The sequence below is a fragment of the Neoarius graeffei genome, chromosome 3, assembly GCF_027579695.1.
Source record: "Neoarius graeffei isolate fNeoGra1 chromosome 3, fNeoGra1.pri, whole genome shotgun sequence".
NCBI classification, from domain to species: Eukaryota; Metazoa; Chordata; class Actinopteri; order Siluriformes; family Ariidae; genus Neoarius; species Neoarius graeffei.
Window position 1 is genome coordinate 84460602 of NC_083571.1, and position 26514 is coordinate 84487115.

The window sequence follows — 26514 nt, forward strand, 5'->3', positions numbered from 1 at the left end:
TAAAGCTTTCATTAATGTATTAATAGCCTATGTTCTCTGAAATATTGGTAAATAGGGTGCAAAGAGTAGCCCTGACTGTACTACAGAAAGGGTTAGGCTCAAGTTTGAATAGGCATGAAATAGCTTTTCATGTGTAACAATGTACCACTGACATCTAGTGGATATGGAGATTCCTGCAGAGACCCTGAAACAGGAAGCAGAGAGATCTCACACGCCACAACTTTCTGCATGGGGGTGGTTTTTTCAAGAACCAAAAAGACATTCCATGTGCATTCTAAAAGCCTCAGTGGACAATGAGGGGAATCCCAGCCTGTGTCCATGACCTTCTGAAACACAGAGCGCAACTAGATCTGGAAACTACACCACACCAGAGCATCTGGCCCAAAACCACTGAGCCACATAGCTTCCAGGACCTTTTAGAGTGTTACATGAGCCGTAGCTATGTGGGTCGTGCAGCTCTGGTAACCCACACCCAGCACTCTGAACACTGTTCCTATCACCTGCTTCTAAGGGCTCAGGGCCAAAGGCAGCCAGAGCTTCCCGCTCTTACAGGAGAACTGAAGATTGTGTGTCAATGATTTACTCAACCAAGTGTCAGCCTGAGGGCATTCTTTGGTTTTAAACTGGACAGGTGGAATGCTTGTAATTAAGACACTTCCTTGAAGGCCTCTCCAACCCTCCACGTGTTGTTAATTTGGCTTGGAGTACCTTCTTCCCCAGGTACTAGAACAGAACCGACAACAAAGCATAAACACAATAGCAGAGGAAATAAGATTCATTCAACGACAGTCAAAACTGACAGCATAAACCATTAAATAAAAGGTTGACCACTATGCCAGTTTTATAAACAGTTCTACATTCACTGGATTTATGCTGCCACCTATTGGGTACGATATTAAAAGAACATGGCTTGCTCTGCCTGCCTGCCTCCTTCTTAAACTGTTAAATCTTTCATTGTCAAGCAAAATGCAAACAAGGCAATACCATGAAGTGTAGTAAAAATTTAGAATTTAAAATACTTTAACTCAAGCAATATGCACCAATTTACTTTTCTAAATAGCCAACAAGTTAGCCCATTAAATTAGTGTATGAAATTCTACATATTTCCATTATGAAGATAGGTTTTGGGAGTACAGGTACCATCTTTAAACACAATCTGAACGTTTAATACATCAAAACGGTTCTAAAATGTTATGGCATTGAATTTAAATTCATTCTAAGCACTCAGCAAAAAGGGCCAATACTTCAAGCACCAAATTCTAGATGCATTAATTATGAAAACTTCAGTCACTTCAGGAAATCAAAGTAATAGCAATTGTTCTGAACAGTCAGTCATCTAAACTGCTGTTATTCTAATGACAGCATGAACCAGTTTTGTATAAACCACATGGGATCAGGTCTTTTTTTTTATTTCTCAAGTAGTATAAAAAATAAATTAGATTCAGTTTCTTCATCCACACACCTGTTCTTATTCCTACTGCACCTCAAGCTATATTTTATATAAAGTGTTTATTCACCTCCATGGACAGAGCAGATGACTAGCACAATCACAGGACAAATATAACTGCAATAACACCAAATTACTCTAGTTAGCATTCACATACATTCTTTTAATACATGGTATCATACTAAAAGAATAAATACACGAGTCAAAAATAATTTGCCAAAAATAAAATTTATTGTATGCAAGGCACTATTTTAGAGTGAGGTACATTCCATGATTTAAGTGAATGTCTTAATTATGAGCAATACAAGCCCCATAATGCTGAGTTGACAAAATTAAGTTTAAAAAAAAAAAAAAGTGAACCATTAGTGAAAACAGGTGCACTGTTTATTTTCTTGAAATGCCTGCTGTTTATGGCTGTGGGGTGTAGCGTAGGTACTTTTTCCCAGAAGGCAGTTCCTTGGTGGTGAATCCAGCAGGGAAAAGCTTCTTGGCCTCTTCATCCGAGAGAGAGGGGATGACCATCACATCCTCTCCAGACTTATGGACAAAGAGAAAATAACCATTGAAAGCCATTTAATCAAAGAACCAAATATTATAGATAAATAGATAGATATGAGTAATGTTTATACATCAGTCTCCGGTACAATCAGTGCAGTTTTATAAGGAAACCAGCCACAGTTCTTCTGGACACTCTGGCAGTCACACTTGCTCACTAATTTTGCAGCAAAACTCAGTAGTTTTCTATAGGTTCTTTTTTTTAATCTGAAAAAGCAGTCTGTGTAATATGCTGCTCAGATACAGTTCCCCCCGGCAACATTAATTTTCTAGCTCAAAATTAAATGTTTGGAACTCTAAAAATGTTTATTGACTTGATAATGTAGAAGTCATAAAATAGAAATCTATACCAGTTTGTATTTAAAAAGTATCAGACTTTTGCAGTGTGATTTAAAAAAAAAAAAGCATACTCTATTTAATAAAACGCAGTGTTGGTAATCTTACCTTCCAGTCCACAGGTGTAGCCACCTTTTTGTTTGCAGTCAGCTGCAGAGAGTCAATGACCCGAAGGATTTCGGTGAAATTGCGCCCCGTGGTGGCAGGATAAAGGATGGACAGCTTCAGCCTCTTATCAGGCCCAATAACAAACACCTGTAAAAAGAAATCCTTTAGAGCAGGGCTTTTCAAAGTGTGGGGCACGCCTCCCCTAGGGGGCGCCAGAGTTCTTCAGGGGGGGCGCAACGTGAGGAAAAATAAACCAGAATAAGTTACTATTGCGGACATTTAGCGAACTTCAGCTAGCCTTTGCCAGAGACAAAATGGATCGATTTTTAGTACCTAAAGCTACAGTGAGTGAGGAGACAGAGTCTGGGCCAAGCAAAAAAAAGTATGACTACAATTATTTAAAGTTTGGATTTTCATGGACTGGATCTGAAGATGCTCCACTGCCACAGTGTGTTGTCTGCCAAGAGGTGCTAGCTAACGATGCTATGAGATGTTTAAAATGTGTAAAATATTTTTTTTTTTTTTTTTTAAAGTACAGATGTTTAAAATGTGTAAAAGAAAAAGTGTACAACAACCTTTTTTTTTTTTTTTTTAAATACGAATGGAACATTAAGTATAGCAACAAAAATTGTAAGGGGGCGCTGTTGTTTATTTGCTCTCTGAGGGGGGGCTGACTGTCCTACACTTTGAAAACCCCTGCTTTAGAGAGAAGCTTCTAGATCATTATCCACAATGCTGAACATTTTGATGGTCTACATGTTTTCAAAAGTCCTGTAGTTACAGTAGCTGTAATCACTGGTTGTCTTATCACCACACCTGAAACTGTGCATGCTTGGTTTATATTTTTATAAACAGGGATACTGAACAGTGAACATTCCAGTCCTCTGAGAAAGTCTTGCTAACTGAAACTGAAGTGATTTGCCTGAATGAACAACAGCCATATCTTTAAGGCAAGTATAAAACATAAGCGAGTTTTCTTTTTTTTTTTTTAAGCCATGTCAGCACCTAAGGCTATTTCATGGCAAGAGCATTTCTAAAGAGGCACTATAATTTCTTAATTAAAAAAAAAAAGTTACATAAACAAGATGCATCAGATACATGTGATAAATTCTAAAACTTGTGGTGTATTGAAACAAATCTTACAACTTTCAAAATCAGCACAAACATGTTCGCAAGTGAGCTTATGCAAGGCTATCAAATTGTACAACAGAAAAGTGCGCAGCAGATCACGAGTTCAAATCCCTGTGATGCCAGAGCAAGCTGTGGCAAAGTACAAGAGAGCAAAATTTGGCTACAGCTCTAGGCCAGTGACTGGAAGGTTGAGAGTTCAAATTGCAGCACCAAAAGAAAGCTACTGTTGGGTCTGACCCAGATACGCAGAGGTGCACTGGATAAAAGAATGTAACATGAAAACGTAAAATCAGATCTACCACTAATCAATCACTGAAGTATGTGAGCTCATGTATGTGGAAGAAGGCAATTAGCACCAAGTGTCCCCCTCACCGAGCTGCCCTGTGATGATGCAGCTGGCTTTAGTCCTTTCAGAGGAAGCATGATCAGTTAAATCTAGCTAGTGAGTAGAAACTGGCAAAAGATCAAATTGGGAGAAAATTTTATATTTAACCCCCCCCAGTGTGCTTCTCAAATAGTGCTTATACAAGATGATTCAAATAAAGTCTACATTCACTTTCTGTAGTATTCTGTAAAAGTTATAGAAAATCTTATCCACAGAGGAGCACTGTGGCTATTATTCTAACCAAGAAGGCAACAGATCTTGCTCCAAGTGTATAATAAAGTGGGTGTTACTCAGTCAAACAATTAAGTGGTGGAATCAGGTGCGCTCCTGCTTGGCTGCAACTCCAAAGATTGATCATGACTGGTGTAGAATTTACTTCCTAGGGCTTCTGTGTACACTTGGTCATAGACAAAGACAAGATCTAGGTCATTCGAAGTCACCAGGGAAACGCACACAGCGAGCAGTGAGAGGCATGCCATCTTTGTCCCTCTCATCAGGATCCAGCATTCCCAGAAGAACAGACAGCTCTCGCTTATCATCTGCTATAATGGGGAATGGCAGATGACTGCCTGCTGTCTCGGAGTGAAGCGCCACCACATCCTATAAAAACACAGTGGAGTTTAAACTTGGTCAACCTACAATGAACACATTAGTGGAAAATGTGATAAGCAGCAATAGGGTGTATAAACATTACCAATAATCACTTTATCAAAATAAATTGGTTTTAAATGAAGTGGAAAATGTAACTATGTATAAGCACCTAAAGTAAGTGCGAGTTGCTGTTCTTAAAGCACACCAATTGCTTATCAGCAACTGGACCTCAGAAAAACAATATTCTACTGTGGGAAAGATGAGCATTTGCTGTTCACACAAGTTCAGCCAAAGGTCTGTGAAAACTGAGTAAGGCAGGATATCTTGCACTCAAACGTATAAAATAAAGAGGTACAATATCATTTAATAACCAAATAGCTCCAATTCAACACTAATTCAATAACCATAGGCCAGGAGGTCCCAAATTAGGGGGACATGGCCCAAGATGGGGCGAATGGATTTACAAATGGGGGTCACAAGATTAGTTTGTAAAAATGTTTGAAATGAACAAAACATGTAAATATGAGAAGAAATATCACCAAGATATATTAAATGTGACTCCCAGGGACATAAAGACAAGCCATGTTTAATGCAAGAGTACACCTGCTACTTTCATGCCTTCACTGCCCTGACAAAGCACTAGTGTAGGACTTCAGCAATATAAAATGGACAAATTTTCCCCTTCTAGCTACCCCCCCACGAGTGTGTGTTCCAGAATCACATACTTGTGTACCATTTTAGACTGCTATTGAGCAACACTTCCACACTACTGCAACTTGCTCTTAGCGTCTGCATTTTAAAAACCTCTCATTGTCTTTAAACCTACCAAAAGATCCATTTGTGGACACTTTGGATTATCTAGATTACTAAAGTTCAAGTTAACTTTGTCAATAATGCCATGTGCAGGACATACAGAGAATTGAAAATTACGTTTCCCTCTTATCCGCAGTGCAAACAGTAATAAACATGAAATATAAAATATAGGTACAAGGTATAAACTATAAAAAGGAAAAAAGGGGGGAGGGAAAAGAAAAAGGGGGGGTTACACACACACACACACACACACACACACACACACACACGCTAAAGCTATCTGAGAAAAGACAAGACAGTGGCAATCCAGAAAGTGCAAGTGTGGCAGTATGAACAGAATTAATGGTATAAATTTAAATGTGACGAATGACAATACAAATAGAATGAACAATGTAAACGGGAACAGCAGTCTGACATTATAGTAATTATCAGTATAAATATAAATAAATAAATGGCAGTATGAGCAGAATTTTCAGTGTAAGTATAAATATGGCAGATATGACAGTATAAAGAGTGTAGCAGTGAAGTCTATCAAAGATTAAAGATGTATAAAGTGTAAACAGTGTTGTAAACAGTTTTTATATAGTGCAATTAACTAAAAAAAGGCAGTATGAGCATAAGCAGTATGAGCATAATTTTCAGTGTAAATACTTCCAAATGCAGGTTCAAAGTTTTAGTTTTTTTTGGGGATGCAGCTCATGACAGTCACAACTACAGCAGAAGGTTTTAAAGATAAAAAGAGCTCATTAGTGTTTAAGGTCACTGTGCATTAACCTACTATACATTTTACAACCAGGAATGTTTTATCTCCAATGTGCCAACTAATGAATGTCATTTAAATGTCACATGCTTCTGCATGACCACAAAGTCAGGCATCTAAACCCAGTGTTAACCAGACCCCTTTGCTTCACATTAGGCCACAACACCACCCCAGTATGGATTCTTTTTCTAAAAACACCCTGTCATGCTTTATTCCTTATGTAGTGTTCAAAGCTTAAGGGGACAGTGGAAAGAGACAAGCCTTTTTAAAAACCCCTCCTGACCTGAAAAGCTGGGTCAACAAATGCAAGTTCAGCCTTCCCACACGACTGTTAAATCAGTGCAAGAAATAGTACTTTGGATTTTAATCGATCATGTTACGCACATGATCCTGAACTAAAAGTAAATTTTACCCCATTACAGCAAGTCATTCTGAATAATAAATCTGGAATATTTATTTTAATGTAGGGTGGTCAAGGCTTAGGCTTGCATAAAACTGAATGTCCATCCGGGGTCGTTTGCTCAAAAGTTTCAGAACCAAATGTGGTTAGGGGTTATATACACACACGTGCTGTAAACAAACCCTTTTGATGAAGACACCAGCTACAGCTGGTAGCTTCTCTATCATGATCACTAACAAAGTTAAGAGATCTCAGCCTTGGCAAGATAAGACATTTTGGAAGTTTCAGCACCTCGGAATTAATAATTTAAGTGATTGTATGTAAATTTAACCCTGCATGTAAAATTTTGACCCTGTGTTGATTTCAGAAAGTCCAAAGAAAATTAAAACTTGTGCACCAAATTCTAGTTTTTTTTTTTAATCAAAGATGTATGCTGTACAATCATTCCGCCACAGAAAACAGTTCAAAGAAATTACCGAATAAAAAAAGTATATAAATAAAAAACACTTCTTTGCAACCACACAAGGTTGGAGCAGTTTCTACCAACCAGAGAGCGCACGCTAATGGTTTTAAGGAGCAAATCTCTGATAATGAAAGAGTTCATTTAGCTTTTAGTTAAAAATCTATTCAGGGAGTGGCTTAGTGGTAAAGCTATAAACTGAGCAGGTGATTGTGTAAAAACAAACCAAATATGGAGAGCACTGTGCAGTAGGACAGGGGTCATATTACACTTCAACAATAATGTATAACCCATTGGCCATAGGTAGAATATGCAATACAAGCTGATGAATCCCAAACCACACCTTGCTCCATGCACAATGATCCGCCACACTGTCTATAGACAGAGCAATCATCTTCACATCCCGCTTCTTAAACTCGTCACTGAGCCTAGCAGCACAAGCTAGCTCCGTTGTGCATACAGGGGTGAAGTCACGTGGGTGAGAGAACAGGATGCCCCATCTACAAGACAGGGGGGGGGGAAGCACCATTAAGAGACATTAAAATTATTGCACTTAGCATATCACATCACTGCACAGAAAGAAAAAAAGAAACCTTTATTCGTCACATGCACACTTCAAGCACAGTGAAATTCATCCTCTGCATTTAACCCATCTGAAGCAGTGAGCACACGCACACACTCAGAGCAGTGGGCAGCCACACTAGAGCGCCCGGGGAGCAGTCAGAGGTCAGGTACCTTGCTCAAGGGCACCTCAGCCCAAGGCCACCCCACGTCAACCTAACTGCATGTCTTTGGACTGTGGGGGAAACCGGAGCACCCGGAGGAAACCCACGCAGACACAGGGAGAACATGCAAACTCCACACAGAAAGACCCTCGCCGGCTGTGAGGCAACCGTGCTAACCACTACACCACCATGCTGCCAGCAGAAAATTCCTGCTATTTGTTCACAGATTTGGAGTCACTTGAATTTAAAGTTACACAATAGCTTCACCTGGAGAGTCTGGCTAGTAACTCATTACACACTGCAACATCGCCTGATGAAACTTTATACCAAGCATTAAAGAAAAACACCTCCACCCATCCTATAAAACTCAAAATGTAAGCAGTTGCTGATCAGTGAAATGGCTCTCCAGAAGTCCCAGGTTGCTCAAACATGCAACACCAGACATTGCTTAATATTTTCCCACTGAGACACGATTTATACTTCATCTTCATATCTGCAACTGACAACAGGAACGTGTGCTATGAGACAGTGCCATATGTACTGCAACATATTAGGGCCATTGTAGGTTTAAAAAAAAAAAAAAAACGGATATCCTAAGACAAACTCAAATTCCAAGATTAAAGTGTTAGTCACATGCTTCCTGGCTGCAATGCATTCTGGGAAATGTACTTGAAAATCTGTTGGTGCTTTATTCTTTTATTTTGAGCAATCAAGGAGGAAAGACCACATTTTCTATAACTCTTGGGTCAGTGATACAGCCTTGCAGTGTGTGTGGACACACACAACGACAAATACTATTTTTCCAAGATTTTCCTCGCAAATGTATGACTTAATTTTAGAAATGATCAGAGCATTTTCCGCCCCTCAAATTTACTACTTTAATCTTGGAAATTCTCTGAGACTATACTCAGAATTACTCCCTCACTTTTTTGAATCTACAAATGGACCTTAAATTGTACATACAAACCAAAATGTACAGAAAAGTTAACAATACATTTTTCGGTCAAAGGTCAGAAATAAGGATTGAGGGACACAAACCCTGCATCCATAATCTTGGATATGTATCCCTGCTGAACTAATAACCCAACACTGAGATTTGAGGCATGTACATTTCATCCTTTGCAGACATCTGTGCAGTACATGTACCTATAATCCCGTTCTCTGCACCATGACGCATTGCACAATTACACACAACAGCTGAAGTCAGTCAGCTGTGAATCCTTTCAGCCAGTCTACTTTCACTGAATTTTAAGAGCTGTACATCAAGAATCATAAGACAAATGTGCAGTATTTTGTTTAATAATAATATTTTTATTCATTTCATTTGGAAGCTGAGTCCTGGTAATACACCAACTTTCTCATGGTTATCACATCTACACTGCAACTCGAGACACTAGCTTTAGTGTGCACACTCAAATTAGATTCACAATGGAGGGAAGTGCTGTAAACCACAACTTCCCCCAGGGACAACCATCTGTTCAGGTTTCAGTAACCATTCCAAAATGGTCATAACAGGGGGGAGGAAATCCTACTCAGTGTTTTTTGCATAATAGGTGGCTAAAGATGGCGCATGCATATTTTTATATATATATATATATATATATATATATATATATATATATATATATATATATATATATATACACACAAATCCTGATCAGCCTCTGACATGGTTGATTCTTACAGTTCAAGTAGATGTACTTTAATTAGTCAGCAATACTCAAGGACTGATCTAGTAACCTGGTTGTATGAAAAAGTCATTAACAGTAGTTAATGTATTCCTGTATCTGTGTTCATCCCCCTTTCCTTTATAATGCCACATTAACAAGTTGCATGTTTATGAAGGCATCCTGGTTTCCTATGGTCTACAGCAGACATGTGGACTCGAGTCATGTGACTTGGACTCGAGTCAGACTCGAGTCACCATTTTCATGACTTGAGACTTGAAATCCCTAGATGAGGAATGACTTGCAACTTGACTCGGACTTGCACGCTGTTGACTCGAGACTTGACTTGGACTTGACAGTTTTAGCTTGCAATGACTTGGCGTATCAGGTATAAAATATTCTTTTTCCCCCCCCTCGATTTTGAATCCAAGTACACTCATTATTTGAATGCGGTGTAGCTCCTTGTCCTAGGCTACAGCAGCTCAATCCACTAGCATAGGGTATTAGGCAGAAAAAGAAATTTACCAGTCAAAAATAATATTTTATATAATCCTGATAAGCGCCGCAGGTGCGAAGACGAGCGCCGCAGGCGCGAAGTCCCTCTAGGGGGGTCTGGGGGCATGCCCCCCCAGAAAATTTTTGAAATTTAGACTTCATTTCCTGCATTCTAGGACATTTTCAGGGTAAAATGGCGTGTAATTTTTGATCAGAAATATTGCATATTTTTACTTTGTATTTTTTTCAGTTTCACTCCTGAATGTATCAGATGTATGTATGGTGTTTGATTTGGTAACAAAAGTGAAAAGAAAATAAACAACAATGAATTGTATATAATCTTTTGATCTAGTTACAGTATTTAATAAAAAAAAAAACCAACAGTATTCTATTTTACCATACCCCAATGAAACCCCCTTGTTAATCAATGTATCACACATACCTTTTCTGTCTTTTTGTGGAAAAACGAATCAGTTTTTGTCACATTCAATTTGGGGCGTTTGTTGGGATTCATCTTGATCCAGAAGAGTGAGTCAGCAAAAAAAAATGCGGTTCTCCCGCCAAGAAAGAGGAAACTACAACGCAGGGTGTTTGGCAATTTTCGACCAATCAGAATTCGCGATTTATTCAGTCCGCATGTTACAAGATTCAGTGCGGGCCAAAATGGCGGAAACGATGAAATATTCTGATTTTTCATTTCAAGTTTTCAGTATTTTTCGTATTAAACTGTGTTTCTTACGATTTGTAAATGATGGCGGAACCACACACGGACTGGCCATCGGGAGTAGCGGGAGTTTTCCCAGTGGGCCGGTGGTTCAGTGTGGGCCAGCGGAGAAAAAAAAAAAAAAAAAAAAAACAGTTGCGCGCTGGCCTTTAATATGATAAGCAATGTTAACAGTTTCTTTAACAAACTGTTAACATTGCTTATCATATTAAAGGCCAGCGCGCAACTGTAATAAGCAATGTTAACAGTTTGTTAAAGAAACTGTTAACATTGCTTATCATATTAAAGGCCAGCGCGCAACTGTTTTTTTTTTTTTTCTCCGCCGGCCCACGCTGAACCACCAGCCCACCGGGAAAACTCCCACTACTCCCGATGGCCAGTCCGTGTGTGGGCGGAACATAACTGGATTTATCGGATGACATGTGGGAGTATTCATGTGCGAAAATTTTCGGCATTATCGTCCGTTTCAGTATCCGTCTGTGTGTATACTTGCCCGTTGAAATCGGCAATCGCCCGTCAAATTTACGGGTGGACGGGTCTCTGCCTAATACCTTACACTAGCACTAGGTGTCACTCAAGCACTTCAACTGGTTCAAATGAAAAACCAAACGGTGAGCAACGAGGACGCTGAACATTGATGACGCTGAACGATGAACGGACGGATAAAAACATGATTCCCCGCGTAATTTCCTTTGGATTTAAAGAATACTCCAATACAGATGGCAAACGCACTGCTACGTGCAGAACATGTGGAGCCACAATTTCGGACAGCCAGTCAACCACATCAAACTTCGCTCGTCACCTGAGGCTGCATAAGGACAAGTAAGTAACAAAGCTAGGCTACAGCTAGCAAGAATCTGTACAGGCTAGTTGGTGGCTAGAAGTGGAATGTGTTAATGTATTAACGCTGTCAAGGATTTGTTTTGCTTTGCTGAATATAAAATAGTGAAGTAGATTTTTTATTGGATTGCTTTTGTGCTCAGTCTAGTGTTAGATTATTGGGCTAGGCTACCAGTTAACACGCATTGGGAAGGCATAGCCAGAAGGTGGTGATTTGGTCAGAGCAGAGAACGTTTACAAGATTGTTATAAAGGCTCTGGTCAGAACGACACAGACTTATGATAAGAACCGGACAGCAAAGGATAAAACGTGAATCAAATAAACAGTTACCCAGGCTGCAAACTAAGTATGTAAAACAGAAGTTCGCTCTTTGCAATGAGAGTCAGTGCTCGTCATGAAAGGCATTTAAACCATTGAGACGAGATGACTAGCAATGCAAGTTAAACCAGGCGTTTAACTGTTTGCTACGTACTGCACCAAGTCGTGGACGCTGTGCGGTGTGTTATTAGTGCTGGGATTACGTGTCATCAGAGACATTCAATTCTATTCTCTTCCTCTCTCTGGTGTCGTGTAGGCAATGTGAATAATGGGCCATTTGGGCTATGTAAAATGTAAGCTCAGCTGATGTTTTATAGCGCAGTACATCCCGACAGATTGGAGTGTAGCCTACTCCGACGCGAAGCATTATCCCACAGTCTTACCCAAACGACAGGGCACACAATGCCTCTACATAGCGTGGCTTTACCAGTGCATTTATTAGTCTCTGGCAAGAAACCAAATTCGCCAAAAGCACGCAACTTGGATCTGGAGGATTCCGCTGAACATTCTGAAATTCACAACAACTGTTTATTCTACTTTATTATACGGCTCTCTAGAATGTTGCCAGGGCTTCATTCTCACATTCTGGCCAGAGCCCTAGAGGACTCTGATTCTGGCTACATCGTCACAACGTTCTGTGTTTATTGAGGCTACCGGTATTTTAGCCAGTGTTTAGTGAATGCATTGTGGTCTAGCTAAACTGCTTAAGGGAACATCCTGGCTGGCTTGTATTAAACATTATACTGTGTATAAACAAATGTTCAGATTAAATGAACTCAGACTTTGATATTGAAAATGATAAAAACATGTTAATGTCTACATGATTAAAAACAGAAAACAAGTAGGCCTACTAATTTTACATTTTTTTTTCTTGTTTAGATTTGCAGAATATCTGAAGAACAAGATCATCCCAAGTGAGACAGAGCAGCCGTCCATTTCTGGATTCCTTACTGCAAAAGATACACAGTACAATGCTACCCACCCACAACAAAAAGCCATCACAAATTCAATACTAACAGATTTGGTCATTGGATGCAACATCCCTCTCTCAGCAGTGGAGAACAGATATTTCCGGAATTTTTTGTCAGTTAGTTGGTCTCTCACACACACACACACACACACACACACACACACACACACACACACACACACACACACACTCAAGTCACATTGTATTGTGTTAAAGGCATGTCATGTTGTATGTTGGGACAGTGCCTAACTTCAGAAGGAAAACCATTCTTTGATTCTAAAAGTACACAGATCATCTGTTAGCTTGGACTTTGAGTTTCATGTCTTAAAATGCACATGAAAAGCATTATGTGAAAAATGACATGAATGAAATGAAAAGAAAATTTTGTTACACAGTACCAGTAAGTTTTGTTTAGAATTTTGTTTTAATTTCTCACTAATTTTCCAATAAAAAAATTTAAGGAAATGGTCATACTTTCACTCATTCTCACACCCTTAGCCTCAGATGTACACTGACTCACTCAAACTAAACTCACTGAAAATTTAGGATGCTTTACTAACGTTAACTAACTAATCATTGTCTCCTCTGAGATTCTTTGATTGTCTTGGGGCACAAGCTCTAAAACATTTTAAAACGGAAAAGAATGGGTGTACTGTAGTTACTTGTGCTGACTCTATGAATCATTGACATTACATTTAGCAGACATTTTTATCCAAGGTGACTGGAAAAGGAGGACATACACTGCAGTGTGGAGAGGTAATACATTTGTGATAAAAAATGTGTTGATTGCCTGTAGAATAAATGGTGACTTGTTAGGGACTTGGGAAAAAATGAGACTTGGACTTGACTTGGCTTGGGTAGGACTTGGACTTGACTTGGTCAAAAGTGCCTCGACTTGTGACTTGACTCGGACTTGAGTGGTAGGACTTGAGACTTACTTGTGACTTGCACTTTAGTGACTTTGTCCCACCTCTGGTCTACAGTGACAAAATCAACTGTAACCTCACTTCATGTTCAACTGTTTGTTTTACATCATCTGATTTCATAAATTATTCTTACATTATACACTCACTGGCCACTTTATTAAAAACACCCACTCACCTGCTGTTTTATGCAGTTATCTAAATCAGCCAATCTCTTGACAGCAGTACAATGCAGATACAAATCAAGAGTTTCGGTTCATGTTCACTTCAAACATCAAAACAGGAAAAACTGTGGTCTCTGTGACATGGATGTTGGTGCCAGTTTACACAGAAGAGTGCAAAAAACAAAAAACACTGACTGAGCGACAGTTCTGAGAGTGAAAATGCCTTGTTGAGAGGTCAGAGGAAAATGGCCAGATTGGTTCAAGCTGCCAGGAAGGATATAACAACTCAATCACTCTTTACAACCATGGTGAGCAGAAAAGCATCTCAGCATGCAACAGCAGAAGATGACTACATTGGGTTCCACTCCTGCCAGCCAAGAACAAGTTCCAAATAAAGTGTCCAGGGGAGTGTACAAATGTGTACACTGTCAAGAATCTAAGTTTGGCTGCTGGACATGTGGGACAGAAATGATGATTAAGTAAGACTAACCAGACTTGGGTTAGTCTTAGTGCAAGTCTAAGACTTGACCTGCAAAGCATTTTCACAAAAATCTTGGAGATTCTGAAGTCAATTAAATATGAAAAGCTGCCCCCACCAAGAGGGCATCACCTGTGGTGCAATCAATCCTAAATCTGCACCAACAAGCTTATTTATATCTATAAACACAAGCCTGCCATGTGTACAGTCATGCAGATTACTGAGATGGACAAACTTTTAGAAATGCTTCATTTTAGATCTTATGATAAATTATATTAAAAGAATTCATGTCAAATGGGAGACGTTCTGTGTCTAGATAATGGTAGTCAGTGAATACCCTCTAGTTTAAACACTTCACATCTATCAAAAAAACAGTGTTGCCAAATTTGGTCAGTTTTAGAGCACTTTTTAAAAATAAAAATCAATAAAGCCTAGCCTCAAATCGAGTGACTTTGAGCAGATGTTAGCAACCATTCTGAACCCAATACAGCTCTCCAGATCACTGACAGCAGGTTCATTCAACTCACCACTGAAAAGCCTGACCAAATCAAAATGCCCAATCACTGACCACCATTCTCTCAGACTTTATTTTAAAACATCTTGTGTGGGAAGCCATGTTTAGGATTTAATGTATCCGAGAATTCCATGTGAAATTTTCAGACAGACAAGCCCATTTTCCAACTGTCTAAGTGCTCAGAAGTCACCACAAAAGGCAGATGTGCGTGTTAAAAACTGAGTTATGAACAGCCGATAGAATTCAAGATGTTTAAAAACCTTGTACTATTTTGGACAGGCCCAGACGGTGACATTAAATTGCTAATAGAATCATGAAAATGGTCATGTTATGTTCCAAGTTGCAAAGTCCTCTCATATTGGCTTCATATCGGCCTTGACTCAACTGTATCCATTTACATAAAATATGCACATGTTTAAAAGGTTATGTACATCAAATCAAAACTTGTGTCACCAACCTTTATTATAATAAATTATAAAAGGATAGAATGACCATTACTGATCATTGTCTCACCCACACGCTTCTGTTTTAAGAAGAAACCTTTGTCACATGCACACTTCAAGCACAGTGAAATTCATCCTCTGCATTTAACTCATCTGAAGCAGTGAACACATGCACAGTGTGCAGCCATACCAGAGCACCTGGGGAGCAGTCAGGGGTCAGGTACCTTGCTCAAGGACACCTCAGCCCAAGGCCACCCCACGTCAACCTAACTGCATGTCTTTGGATTGTGGGGGAAACCGGAGCACCCGGCAGAAACCCACACAGACACAGAGAACATGCAAACTCCACACAGAAAGGCCCTCACCGGCCACTGGGTTCGAACCCGGAACCTTCTTGCTGTGAGGCAACCGTGCTAACCACTATACCGCCCAACTTAAACTTTCATAAGCAAGTTATTCCTTACACAACTATTTCCTTTGTGTCTCTCCCCCCCAACTATATAGGTACTACCTCAGAGCTTATGGCCCTTTTCCACTACCCTTTTTCAGCTCACTTCAGCTCGCTTCAGCTCACTTCAGCCCGACACGGCTCGCGTTTCGACTACCAAAAACCAGCACGACTCAGCTCGTTTCAGCCCTGCTTAGCCCCTAAAACTCGCACCGTTTTGGAGTGGGGCTGAAGCGAGCCAAGCCGTGCCGACTGAGGTTGGGGGCGTGAGCAGACACTCCCCTGTGCACTGATTGGTGAGGGGGAGTGTCCTCACATGCCCACACACGCCCCGCGAGCACGCTGGGATCTGTAAACACCGCAAACCCGGAAGGAGAATAATTACGAGAATTTCTGAAGCCTTATGCGCCTCGCCTCATCTATACGCTCTTGCCAGTATCTGTCCGCGTTGTCGGTGACAATAAGCCACAGCACCAAGACCAGCAACACTAACGACTCCATGTCCTCCATGTTTATTGTTTACTATTCGGGTCGTGAGACTACCGCTTAAAAGATCACTGAATCAGTGACATACAGAGCATCGTGGACGAGTTCGCGGAGCGCAAGGCTCGTCGTATGCCCTTCAAATAATGCGCGCAGTAGGCTATTGATGTTTTATTATGAGCCATGTACAGTATGTCACCTAATGTTTTTTTGTTTCTGAGTTACATGTTCGTTTGAAGGACTTAATGTACAAACTAACATAGTTGCACCCCGTAGTGTTGAAATTGGTAAACACAGTGCATTCAGTGAGGTTTGCACCGCCCTCCTTTTATTTCTGACTCTTCCTGTCACCGTTGCAACCTCTGAGCGCTCATTCGTATGCCCTTCAAATAATGTGCGCAGTATAGGCTATTGATGTTTTATTATGAGCCATGTACAGTATCCTAATGTTTTTTGTTTCTGAGTTACATGTTCGTTTGAAGGACTTGATGTACTAAATAACATAGTTGCACCCGGTAGTGTTGAAATTGGTAAACACCGCAGTTGCGGACATTTTGTAGCCTAAAATGATGTTATGATAAGCTTTAATAAAGTGCCCGGTCATTTGCCCCGCCCCCGGCCCGGCTCTGACTTGTTCCGCCACTGTCACTGATGTCACTGTTTGCGCTGCTTAACGACATCACGTGACGTCCACCCACTTTCGCTAACTCCACCCAATGTGTCCACCCACTTCCAGCCAGCACGGTTCAGCGCGGTTGTAGTCGAAATGCAACTCCAACAGCCCCGCTCAGCTCGACTCAGCTCGACTCGGCACGGCACGGCTCAGCCGCGTTTGTAGTGGAAAAGCGGCATTATAGTATTCTGTACATAAATTATCCATTTTCTATTATACAACAGGGAGTTCTTGTCCAAATTTTTTTTGTGCGTGCACATGCAAGAGGTGTTCTAGGAATGCTGATATTTAATATAACAGCACTGAGACATTTTACTGTATCATTCTGCTTGTCTGTGTTTGCTACATAAATGTCCAATTTTAGCAATAGTCGGTTATATTGAAACAATTACAACATCTACTACAGGCTGTCAGTCAGTCCACGCATTGGCATGGCAACATGCAATACTCAACCCAGCTGTGGCTCCTTTGGAAGATAATTTCATTGACAGGAAAAAAAAAAATTATATATATGGTCATAATGTGTCTAGGTAGTTACTTGATATTTATTATTAATACACTGCTGTATATAGATATCACACTTGTAATCATCCGGTTATGCTGAATATTGGCATGGCTGTGATTACCTGCAGCCTAGAACAACACTCCTACTCATGTTTCATTCTGATAAATCTGTACTCTTCTATTGTGATCTACTCAACATGTCTCTAGACATTCATATAAAAAGTGCAATACAACACACAAATGATCATGACAATTCAAGAATATGCAAATTAGTTTATGATATCATCTGATAACTTCTTGTGACTTTTTTTGCATGCTAATTTACCCTGAAAGGAGGGGGGGGGGGGGGGGGGGAGACGGTATAAAGCGAAAAATACACATGGTAGAGTGCATACCTAAGGCAAGCCACATCAAAATAAATCAATCACTCGTACCTAGGATAATACTAAATCTGTACACCAAATTTGATCAAAATCTGTTCAGTACTTATGTTGGGAGTAGACCAAAAATAAATTTAAAAAAATCCTGGGTCCACATATACCCCTTTTCCACCAAGTCAGTTCCAGGGCTGGTTCGGGGCCAGTGCTGGTTCACAACTCGTTCAACTTGCGAGCCAGCTGAGAACCAGTTTGCTTTTCCATAGCTCACGGTGCTAAGGGAAGACACGTCATTACGTCGCTGTATACATCAGTTACGTTGTTGTATACATCATTACGTCGCTACGTTTACATAAACCTTGGCGCGAATATCGAAGCAAAAACAACACGGAAGAAGCAGCAGCAACAACAATAATAAATGACTTCGCGTTTGTACAGCTGCTGCTTCTCGTCGCTTAAAAATGGCAACCTTCCGCGGTCTTGTTATTGGTCTTAACAACTCCGCCCCCGCTGACATAAGCGGTTCTTTCCTCTGGCCCAGCAGAGAGTTGGTGCTAGCCTGGAACCGGTTTTTCTGGCCCCAGAGCCAGTTCTTTGTCAGTGGAAACAGAAAACCCGGTTCCAAACTAAGCACTGGCCCCAAACCAGCCCTGGAACTGATTTGGTGGAAAAGGGGTATATATTGCCCCTTTTCCACCAAAGCAGTTCCAGGGCTGGTTCGGGGCCAGTGTTGGTGCTGGTTCACAACTCGTTCAACTTGCAAGCCAGCTGAGAACCAGTTTGCTTTTCCATCGCTCGCGGTGCTAAGAGAAGCCACGTCATTACGTCGCTGTATACGTCAGTTACGTCGCTACATTTGCTTAAACCTTGGGGCGAATATCGAAGCAAAAACAACACGGAAGAAGCAGCAGCAGCAACAATTAAAGCCGCAAGCGGCCTCGACGGGCCCTCGCGCCAGCGGCCAAGGGGGGCGGGGGCATGCGTCCCCGCGAAAAACCTTCCACAGCTTCTTCGGCAAGAGACATTACACCCACAATGGCGACAAAGCACAGAATTGGACACATGGCAACAATAGGGTCTCGCACTGAACGGTGCTCGGGGCCTAATAATAATGGTTCTCAGTAGCGGTGGCAGTCCAAGAAAAAGGGGCAAAATTTCGAGCGTAGTCGACCATGGCAAGCGCCCCAATAAGGGTCTTGTAAAGAGTTTGCTTGCCAAGTTTGACAAATCAGAAGCTGCAATATCATTTCTGCCATAACCAGCACCCGCAGGGGCGAAAGTGCACAAAATTTGGCGTAAATGTCAGGTGAGCAACGAAGAGTTTGTGTATGAAGTTTGATGACAATTGAGTAAATAGAAGATGAGATATAGATTTTTGAAGAATAAATTTTTTGGTTTTTCCCATGTCAGTAGGTGGCGCTATGCTGTACATGAGCGATTATGAGATGGAAAAATAAGTGTCTACAACAGCAACGTACTATCACAAGGTAGTGGTGTGAAGGAAAAGCATTATGGAATTATTTACCAAAAACCCGTTTTGGAGAAATTGCGTCGGCCAAAAACAGCGCCCCCCATGGACGAAAATTCCCAAAATGTGGTATGCATGACATGGGAGGTAGTAAGAGGGTGGCCGTGAAGTTTGATCAAATTTGAGGAAAGACTGGAATTTTTGCCCAAAAATAGCGCCCCCAGTGGCGAAATATCACAGAAACTGGGTAACATGTCAGAAGCCCAATGCGTGATTTGCGTGTGAAGTATGAGCAGTTTTGAGCAATTAGAAGATTTATGAATTTTTAAGCATGTAAAATTTTGAAGTGAAAATTGATTGACGTAGAACTTCTGAACGGTTTATCCTACGCGAAACGTATTTAGTAACTTTTGTCAGCCATGTCTGTAGATGATGTGTATCAATTTTGGTGACATTCCCATGAACGGTCTAGGAGGAGTTGCGCCGTCTTCGTGGCCATGCATTTCGCACAAAAGTGAAATTACCTCACTTCCTGTTGGGCGTGGCTAATGCATTGGCATTACATGTTTGTCCGGCTCAGTGAGAGACATATGCGTACCAAATGGCATGCCAGTACTACAAACTATATGGCAACCAGGCACCTTAATGCGGGAGGCCAAAATCACAACGACTTAGGGGGCGCTATAGAGGCCCTGAGCCCCGGCCAAGTTTGGGCTTTTGGTTCTGAGTAGCGGTGGCAATTCTCGGAACTGGTGCCAAATTTCGCACGTTTTCGCCCATGGCAAGCGCCCCGAAAATGGCCCAACAGCGGAGAAAAATAAAGAAGAAGAAGAAGAATAGTGAACTCTTACAAGAACAATAGGGCCTTCGCCCAGTAGGGCTCGGGCCCTAATAATAATAAATGACTTCGCGTTTGTACAGCTGCTGCTTCTCGGCGCTTAAAAATGGCGATCTTTTGCGGACTTGTTATTGTTGTTGGTCTTAACTCCGCCCCCCGCTGACGTAAGCGGTTCTTTCCTCTGGCCCAGCAGAGTGTTGGTGCTAGCCTGGAACCAGTTTTTCTGGCCCCAGAGCCAGTTCTTTGTCAGTGGAAACAGAAAACCCGGTTCCAAACTAAGCACTGGCTCCGAACCAGCCCTGGAACTGCTTTGGTGGAAAAGCGGCAATATACAGATCCAGCTCTGCATCAAAATCTAAAGCAATCATTCCTTGGTCCATAGCTCACCTTTGCTCGAAATCCATTCTCTACTTTTTGAGTTAGGCTGTGAATAGTCAAACAGAGGCAAAATCAAACTCCTCCAAAGTTAGTGGAGGTAATAAGACTTTGCATAACCTGAACAAAAGTAACTGCGTGCTTGTGCGCATGTCCCTTGAGATAAGACGCATCTATTATGCTTTGTAACACAAGACAAGCATCTGACTCAAGAGATAAGTTTATCAACCCATCCATATTTCAACAGTAAGGTTGAAATAACGTTTCTCCAAGACCCGTCGTGCAACATAGACAAAATACAAACTCCGTTTGTCTTAGCTCACGTTGCACAAGACCTGCAAGAGGACTTTGTATGCAGAACACAAATGATTGCCAAAGAGAAGAAAGCTCTCTGGCACTGGAGTCAAGTCACCATGACTCTGCAGTTAGAATAACTCCCTATGGAGCTTTCAACACCAGTCTACAACAAACAGGGACTTAAACTTACCATTTATTTACTGAGCAGGATATAAGAGCTAGCAAACCCACAGCCATTTGTATCCTATGCAAAAAGAAATGTAGTTAACGATTAAAATTATGATGTAACAAACCTTTCTCCCGACCACAAGAAAGCAACGAGCGAAGAGCTTTCTTGTGCCTACCTTAGCTGCAGTTAGATTACAAGCAGACTATGATGATATATGATACATAGTTTGTGTATTTCACTTTCATACAGACTTTAACCACAAATAACCTAGAACGCACAATCAGATCAGATTGGATGTTATGGCCAGGCAAGGCTACATACACGATCAATTCAACCGCATTAAAATTACTACTTACGAGTCGCCCAAGAATTCGTGAAATTTTATCTTGCCAATAGTAGTGTCTGCTTCAAAGTTAGGAAAGACATCTCCTAGCAGAACACCTGGCATGATGACACGCTCTCCTTAACTATCGCTCGAGATGCAATGAGATAAGAAGGCAAGCACGCTGCTGTATCCAAAATCACTCCCTACTCACTATACAGGGCATTATCTTCTTCTTCTTCTTTAGGGTTTTATGGCGGTTGGCAACCAACTTAAAGGAGCATTACCGCCACCAACTGGGCTGGAGTGTGGAACAGGTAGATATTGGATTAAATAAAAAAAAAAACTTATATCCTCTGGGCTAGCCCAGTTTCTTTGAGAAATCTGAGAACAACATGAGATATATATATATATATATATATATGGCGGCACGGTGGTGTAGTGGTTAGCGCTGTCGCCTCACAGCAAGAAGGTCCTGGGTTCGAGCCCCGGGGCCGGCGAGGGCCTTTCCGTGCGGAGTTTGCATGTTCTCCCCGTGTCCGCGTGGGTTTCCTCCGGGTGCTCCGGTTTCCCCCACAGTCCAAAGACATGCAGGTTAGGTTAACTGGTGACTCTAAATTGACCATAGGTGTGAATGTGAGTGTGAATGGTTGTCTGTGTCTATGTGTCAGCCCTGTGATGACCTGGCGACTTGTCCAGGGTGTACCCCGCCTTTCGCCCATAGTCAGCTGGGATAGGCTCCAGCTTGCCTGCGACCCTGTAGAAGGATAAAGCGGCTAGAGATAATAAGAATGAGATATATATATATATATATATATATATATATGGCTAGATGCCTTACCCAAGATGCCAGGCAGATTAAAACTGCTGTGTTTCACTGTGCTTAATGACTGACAAAGGTTTCTTCTTTCTTCCTCATACTGTTTGCAGTGAAATAAAACATGCTCTACTGTTTCCAGCTGGCTACAGTAATCACAGTTTCCTGTGTGATGTTTACCTATTATTTTTAGTGTACCGTTAAGCCCTGTGTGACCAATTCTTAGACAGGTTATCATGCTCTCATCTTTCCTACTTCTACCTTCCATTCTTCCTTTGTCCACCTGTTTTTGGATGTTGTACAGATGTCTGCCCTTTTCATTGTCATCCCAGTATTCCTGCCAGGTTGATTTGGCATGATTCTTTATAAGGACCTTAGCCTCCGCCTTACTCACAGGGATTAGTAAATCTACCTCTTTGTGCTTGAGTGTTTGTTTGGCTAACTTGTCCACCTGCTCATTACCCTCAACACCAGCATGTGCCGGTACCCAAAGAAAATGAGTTACTATTCCTACTGCTTCTAGATGGAATAATGTACTGTATACTTCATTGATGAGGTCGCCCCTGAATTATCTACCTGACTGTACGCTTTGTAGAGCAGAATAACTATCTGAGATAGTTATTCTGCTCTACAGAATATTCTGCTCTACGGGCTAGCTCCTCCTACTCAAGCGAGTAGGACGCTTCTTTGCTTTGCTCCTGCTTTCTTAATCTTTATTTCTATACTTTACTTTCTCATTGACTTTCCACTATTTTATTTATTTTTTATCTTTATAAGCTTTTAATTTAATTTTAATTTAATGTCCACTTTTTTTTTTAAATGCCAGGAAGCAAAAAATCCTGCAGAAAATGCATGGAATTAGAACAGAGGATTTCTATTCTGGAATCAAAGATTAATGCTCTGCCAAAGACGGACGAATTAAAAGCGATATCTCAGGAAAGGAGTACTGAAACAGTGGCTGAGAATGCAGAGATTGCGCTCCGACAGACTGAGGACATTGCAGACCAAGTGGAAGAATTCATAACTCAACCTGTAAGTACTGAAAACTGGCAAATGATGGGTGCTAAGCCAAAAAACAAAAACAGAAGAGTAATTACTTCAACACCAGCTCGTTCTACAAATTACAATAGGATCTACAATCCTATGGAAAATCCACAGCCTATAAGGCTTCAGAACAAATTTGAATGCCTCAGGGATGTGGAAGAGGATTTGTCAAGCGGACAAACACATAGTAAAAAGAGATCACACCAAGATCGAAGAGCTGTGAGAAGAGGCAAAAAGCAGCTCGTAACACCACCTGATCCCACAACCCTTGTTCTTGGTGATTCCACTGTAAGACAATTAAAAGGTTATGAGAATCAAAGATTAATGCTCTGCCAAAGACGGACTAATTAAAAGCGATATCTCAGGAAAGGAGTACTGAAACAGTGGCTGAGAATGCAGAGATTGCGCTCCGACAGACTGAGGACAATCATCTTTGCAAGTCGTCATCAAGGACACACAAACATCTGACTTGCAGGCCTCCCAACATTCAAGGACAGATGACTCCACTTCTCCTCGGATGGATTTCCCAAATAGCATGAAAAAACTGCTCCCAATGGCTACACTTTCCTTTTCCAGCCCAAATCTGTCGTGACATGGATGTAATGTTGAAAAAAAGTTGGGACCCGATGTTGACACTATTCCTGTGTTGATAAGAAACAGAAAACATAGAGCACATTTAACCCTGGGGGTGAACCAATCTAATCTCCTTCCTGTTTTAAAACAGCATCAGACTGCACAACCAAATATTGCTTCTAGAATTTCTGTAAAGCTAGCTCTTCTGAACATTAGATCACTTTTAAACAAGTCATTTTTAATTAATGATCTTATTTGTAAACACAATCTTGATTTTTTTGCTTCTAACTGAAACCTGGCTGGATCAAGCAAATAGTGCTACCACCCTTATCGAAGCAGCTCCCCCAAATTTTAATTTTTTGAATGTTACCCGACAAGGGAAAGGTGGAGGGATCGCAAATATATTCAAAGTCTCTTTTCAATGTAAACAATCCTCACTTGGTGATTTTACGTCCTTTGAACACTTATGTGCACTTGTTACATGCTCTCCTAACATATTATTATTATTAACTATTTATAGGCCTCCGAGACATTCAGCCAAAGTCTTTCTTGAAGAGTTTGGTGAACTGTTATCAGTCATTTGCTTAGAGTTTGACTGTCTTATTATATCTGGGGATTTTAACTTGCATGTAGATAATACTGATAACATTTATGCCAAAGAACTATTTGCAATTATTGATAACTTTAACCTGGTACAACATGTACAGGGACCGACCCACTCTCGTGGTCATACTCTTGACCTCGTCATCACAAAGGGTCTTACTGTTTCTTATACTGTTGTTGACCTGGCATTATCTGATCATTTCTGTGTTTTCTTTGAAGTTTCTATGTCTCCTCACATTCAGAATAGCTCAACGACTATAGGTAGGAGAGTCATAAACGACAACACGTGTTTTTTTTGAGCAAGCTCTCTCACAGAACTCAACCAAAATGTCAGACTCTGTAGATGATTTACTGGAATTTTTTAAATTTAAATATGACCCAAATTATGGATGATATTGCTCCATTCAAAATAAAAAGAGTCAATGATAAGCAGAAAGCACCATGGAAGCAGTACCCGGCTGTTAAACTGCTAAAGAGAGAATGTAGAAAGACTGAAAGAAAATGGCGCAAATCTAAACTTCACATCCATTATCAAATCCATAAAGAGATGCTTTGTAATTATAATTATAAAATTCGTAAAGCAAGACAGTCTTTCTTCTCCAACATCATCAGCAGGAATATGAACAATGCCCGTGTGCTATTTTCAACAGTCGAGAAGCTAACTAATGCCCCACCACAATTAGCACCTGAACTTCTATCAGTTAATAAATGCAATGAGTTTGCATCTTTTTTCAAAGGTAAAATTAATAAAATAAGGCAGAATATTTCTCATAATATATCTCAGTTGCAAAAAATTGAAAAACTGCAATCACCAATGACACAGATAGATAACTTTAACACAATGTCAGAATTTTGTTTAATTGATTATGAGACTCTTGAAAAAACTGTACAAAATCTCAGTTCCTCAACATCTGAACTGGACATTCTGCCCACCAACTTTTTTAGGTCTGTTCTTCATCTTATAATTACAGATGTGCTTCAAATTATAAATACATCCTTGGAGACTGGCGTTGTTCCTGTGTCCCTAAAAAAAGCTGTTGTAAAGCCCCTTCTTAAAAAAAATAATCTGGATCCTTCAGTGTTAAATAACTACAGGCCAATATCAAATCTCCCATTCATCGGGAAAATCCTGGAAAAAATTGTCTTCAATCAATTAACTGCCTTCTTGATATCAAACAGCCGTTTTGATAATTTTCAGTCAGGATTTCGTGCCAATCATAGCACTGAAACAGCGCTGATTAAAGATATAAATGACATACGTCTTAATACTGATGCAGGCAAAACATCGGTCCTGGTATTACTGGACCTCAGTGCAGCTTTTGATACTGTTGATCACAACATACTGCTATATCGACTTGAACACTGGGTTGGATTGACTGGTAAAGTTATCAATTGGTTAAAATCATACTTAAAAGATAGAAGCTTCTTTGTTACCCTGGGAAATTGTTCCTCAACATCAATGCCCTTGACCTGTGGTGTCCCCCAGGGGTCAATTCTTGGACCATTACTTTTCAACCTTTATATGCTCCCACTTGGGCAAATTATCAATAAAAATTAAATTTTGTATCACTGCTATGCAGATGAAACCCAAATTTATTTTGCTCTATCACCTAATGACTATGCCCCCCTTGAATGTCTCTACCAGTGCATCGATCAAATCAATAGCTGGATGCCACAAAATTTTCTTCAGTTGAACATAGATAAAACAGAAGTAATTCTATTTGGAAAAAAAGATGAAAGACTCAGGATTACCACTATTCTTGACACAAAAGGGATTAAAACTAAAGAAATGGTTAAAAATCTTGGTGTTTTCATTGACAGCGAGCTAAACTTTGACAGTCACATGAAAGCAATCACTAAAACAGCATTTTATCACCTAAAAAACATTTCCAAACTAAGAGGACTTATGTCAAAAAATGATCTGGAAAAACTAATACATGCCTTCATCTCTAGTAGGGTTGATTACTGCAACGGCCTTTTCACAGGCTTGCCAAAAAAGACCATCAAACGACTTCAGCTGGTTCAAAATGCAGCGGCGAGGGTTCTCACACGAACAAAAAGAACAGAGCACATTACCCCAATTCTAAGGTCCCTTCACTGGCTTCCAGTAAGCTACAGAATTGACTTTAAAGTATTGCTGCTGGTGTATAAATCTCTAAATGGTACAGGGCCCAATTACCTCTCTGATATGTTGCAGCGGCCTAACCCAATCAGATCTACCAGATCAAAACAGAAAAATTTACTATTAAAACCAGTTGTTAAAACAAAGTGTGGTG

General features: G+C 40.5%; 1 protein-coding gene across 1 annotated transcript; it reads right to left on the bottom strand.

Annotated features, from left to right (window-relative positions):
* Positions 1–1656: 1656 nt before the first annotated feature.
* Positions 1657–21428, bottom strand: prdx6 (peroxiredoxin 6). Its single transcript, XM_060917544.1, has 5 exons — positions 21236–21428; positions 7330–7486; positions 4416–4562; positions 2447–2593; positions 1657–1984 (listed from the first exon to the last, which is right to left on the bottom strand). Exons 1-5 carry the CDS (start codon positions 21325–21327, stop codon positions 1856–1858), a joined length of 672 nt encoding a protein of 223 aa, XP_060773527.1. The 5' UTR covers positions 21328–21428; the 3' UTR covers positions 1657–1855.
* Positions 21429–26514: the final 5086 nt, after the last annotated feature.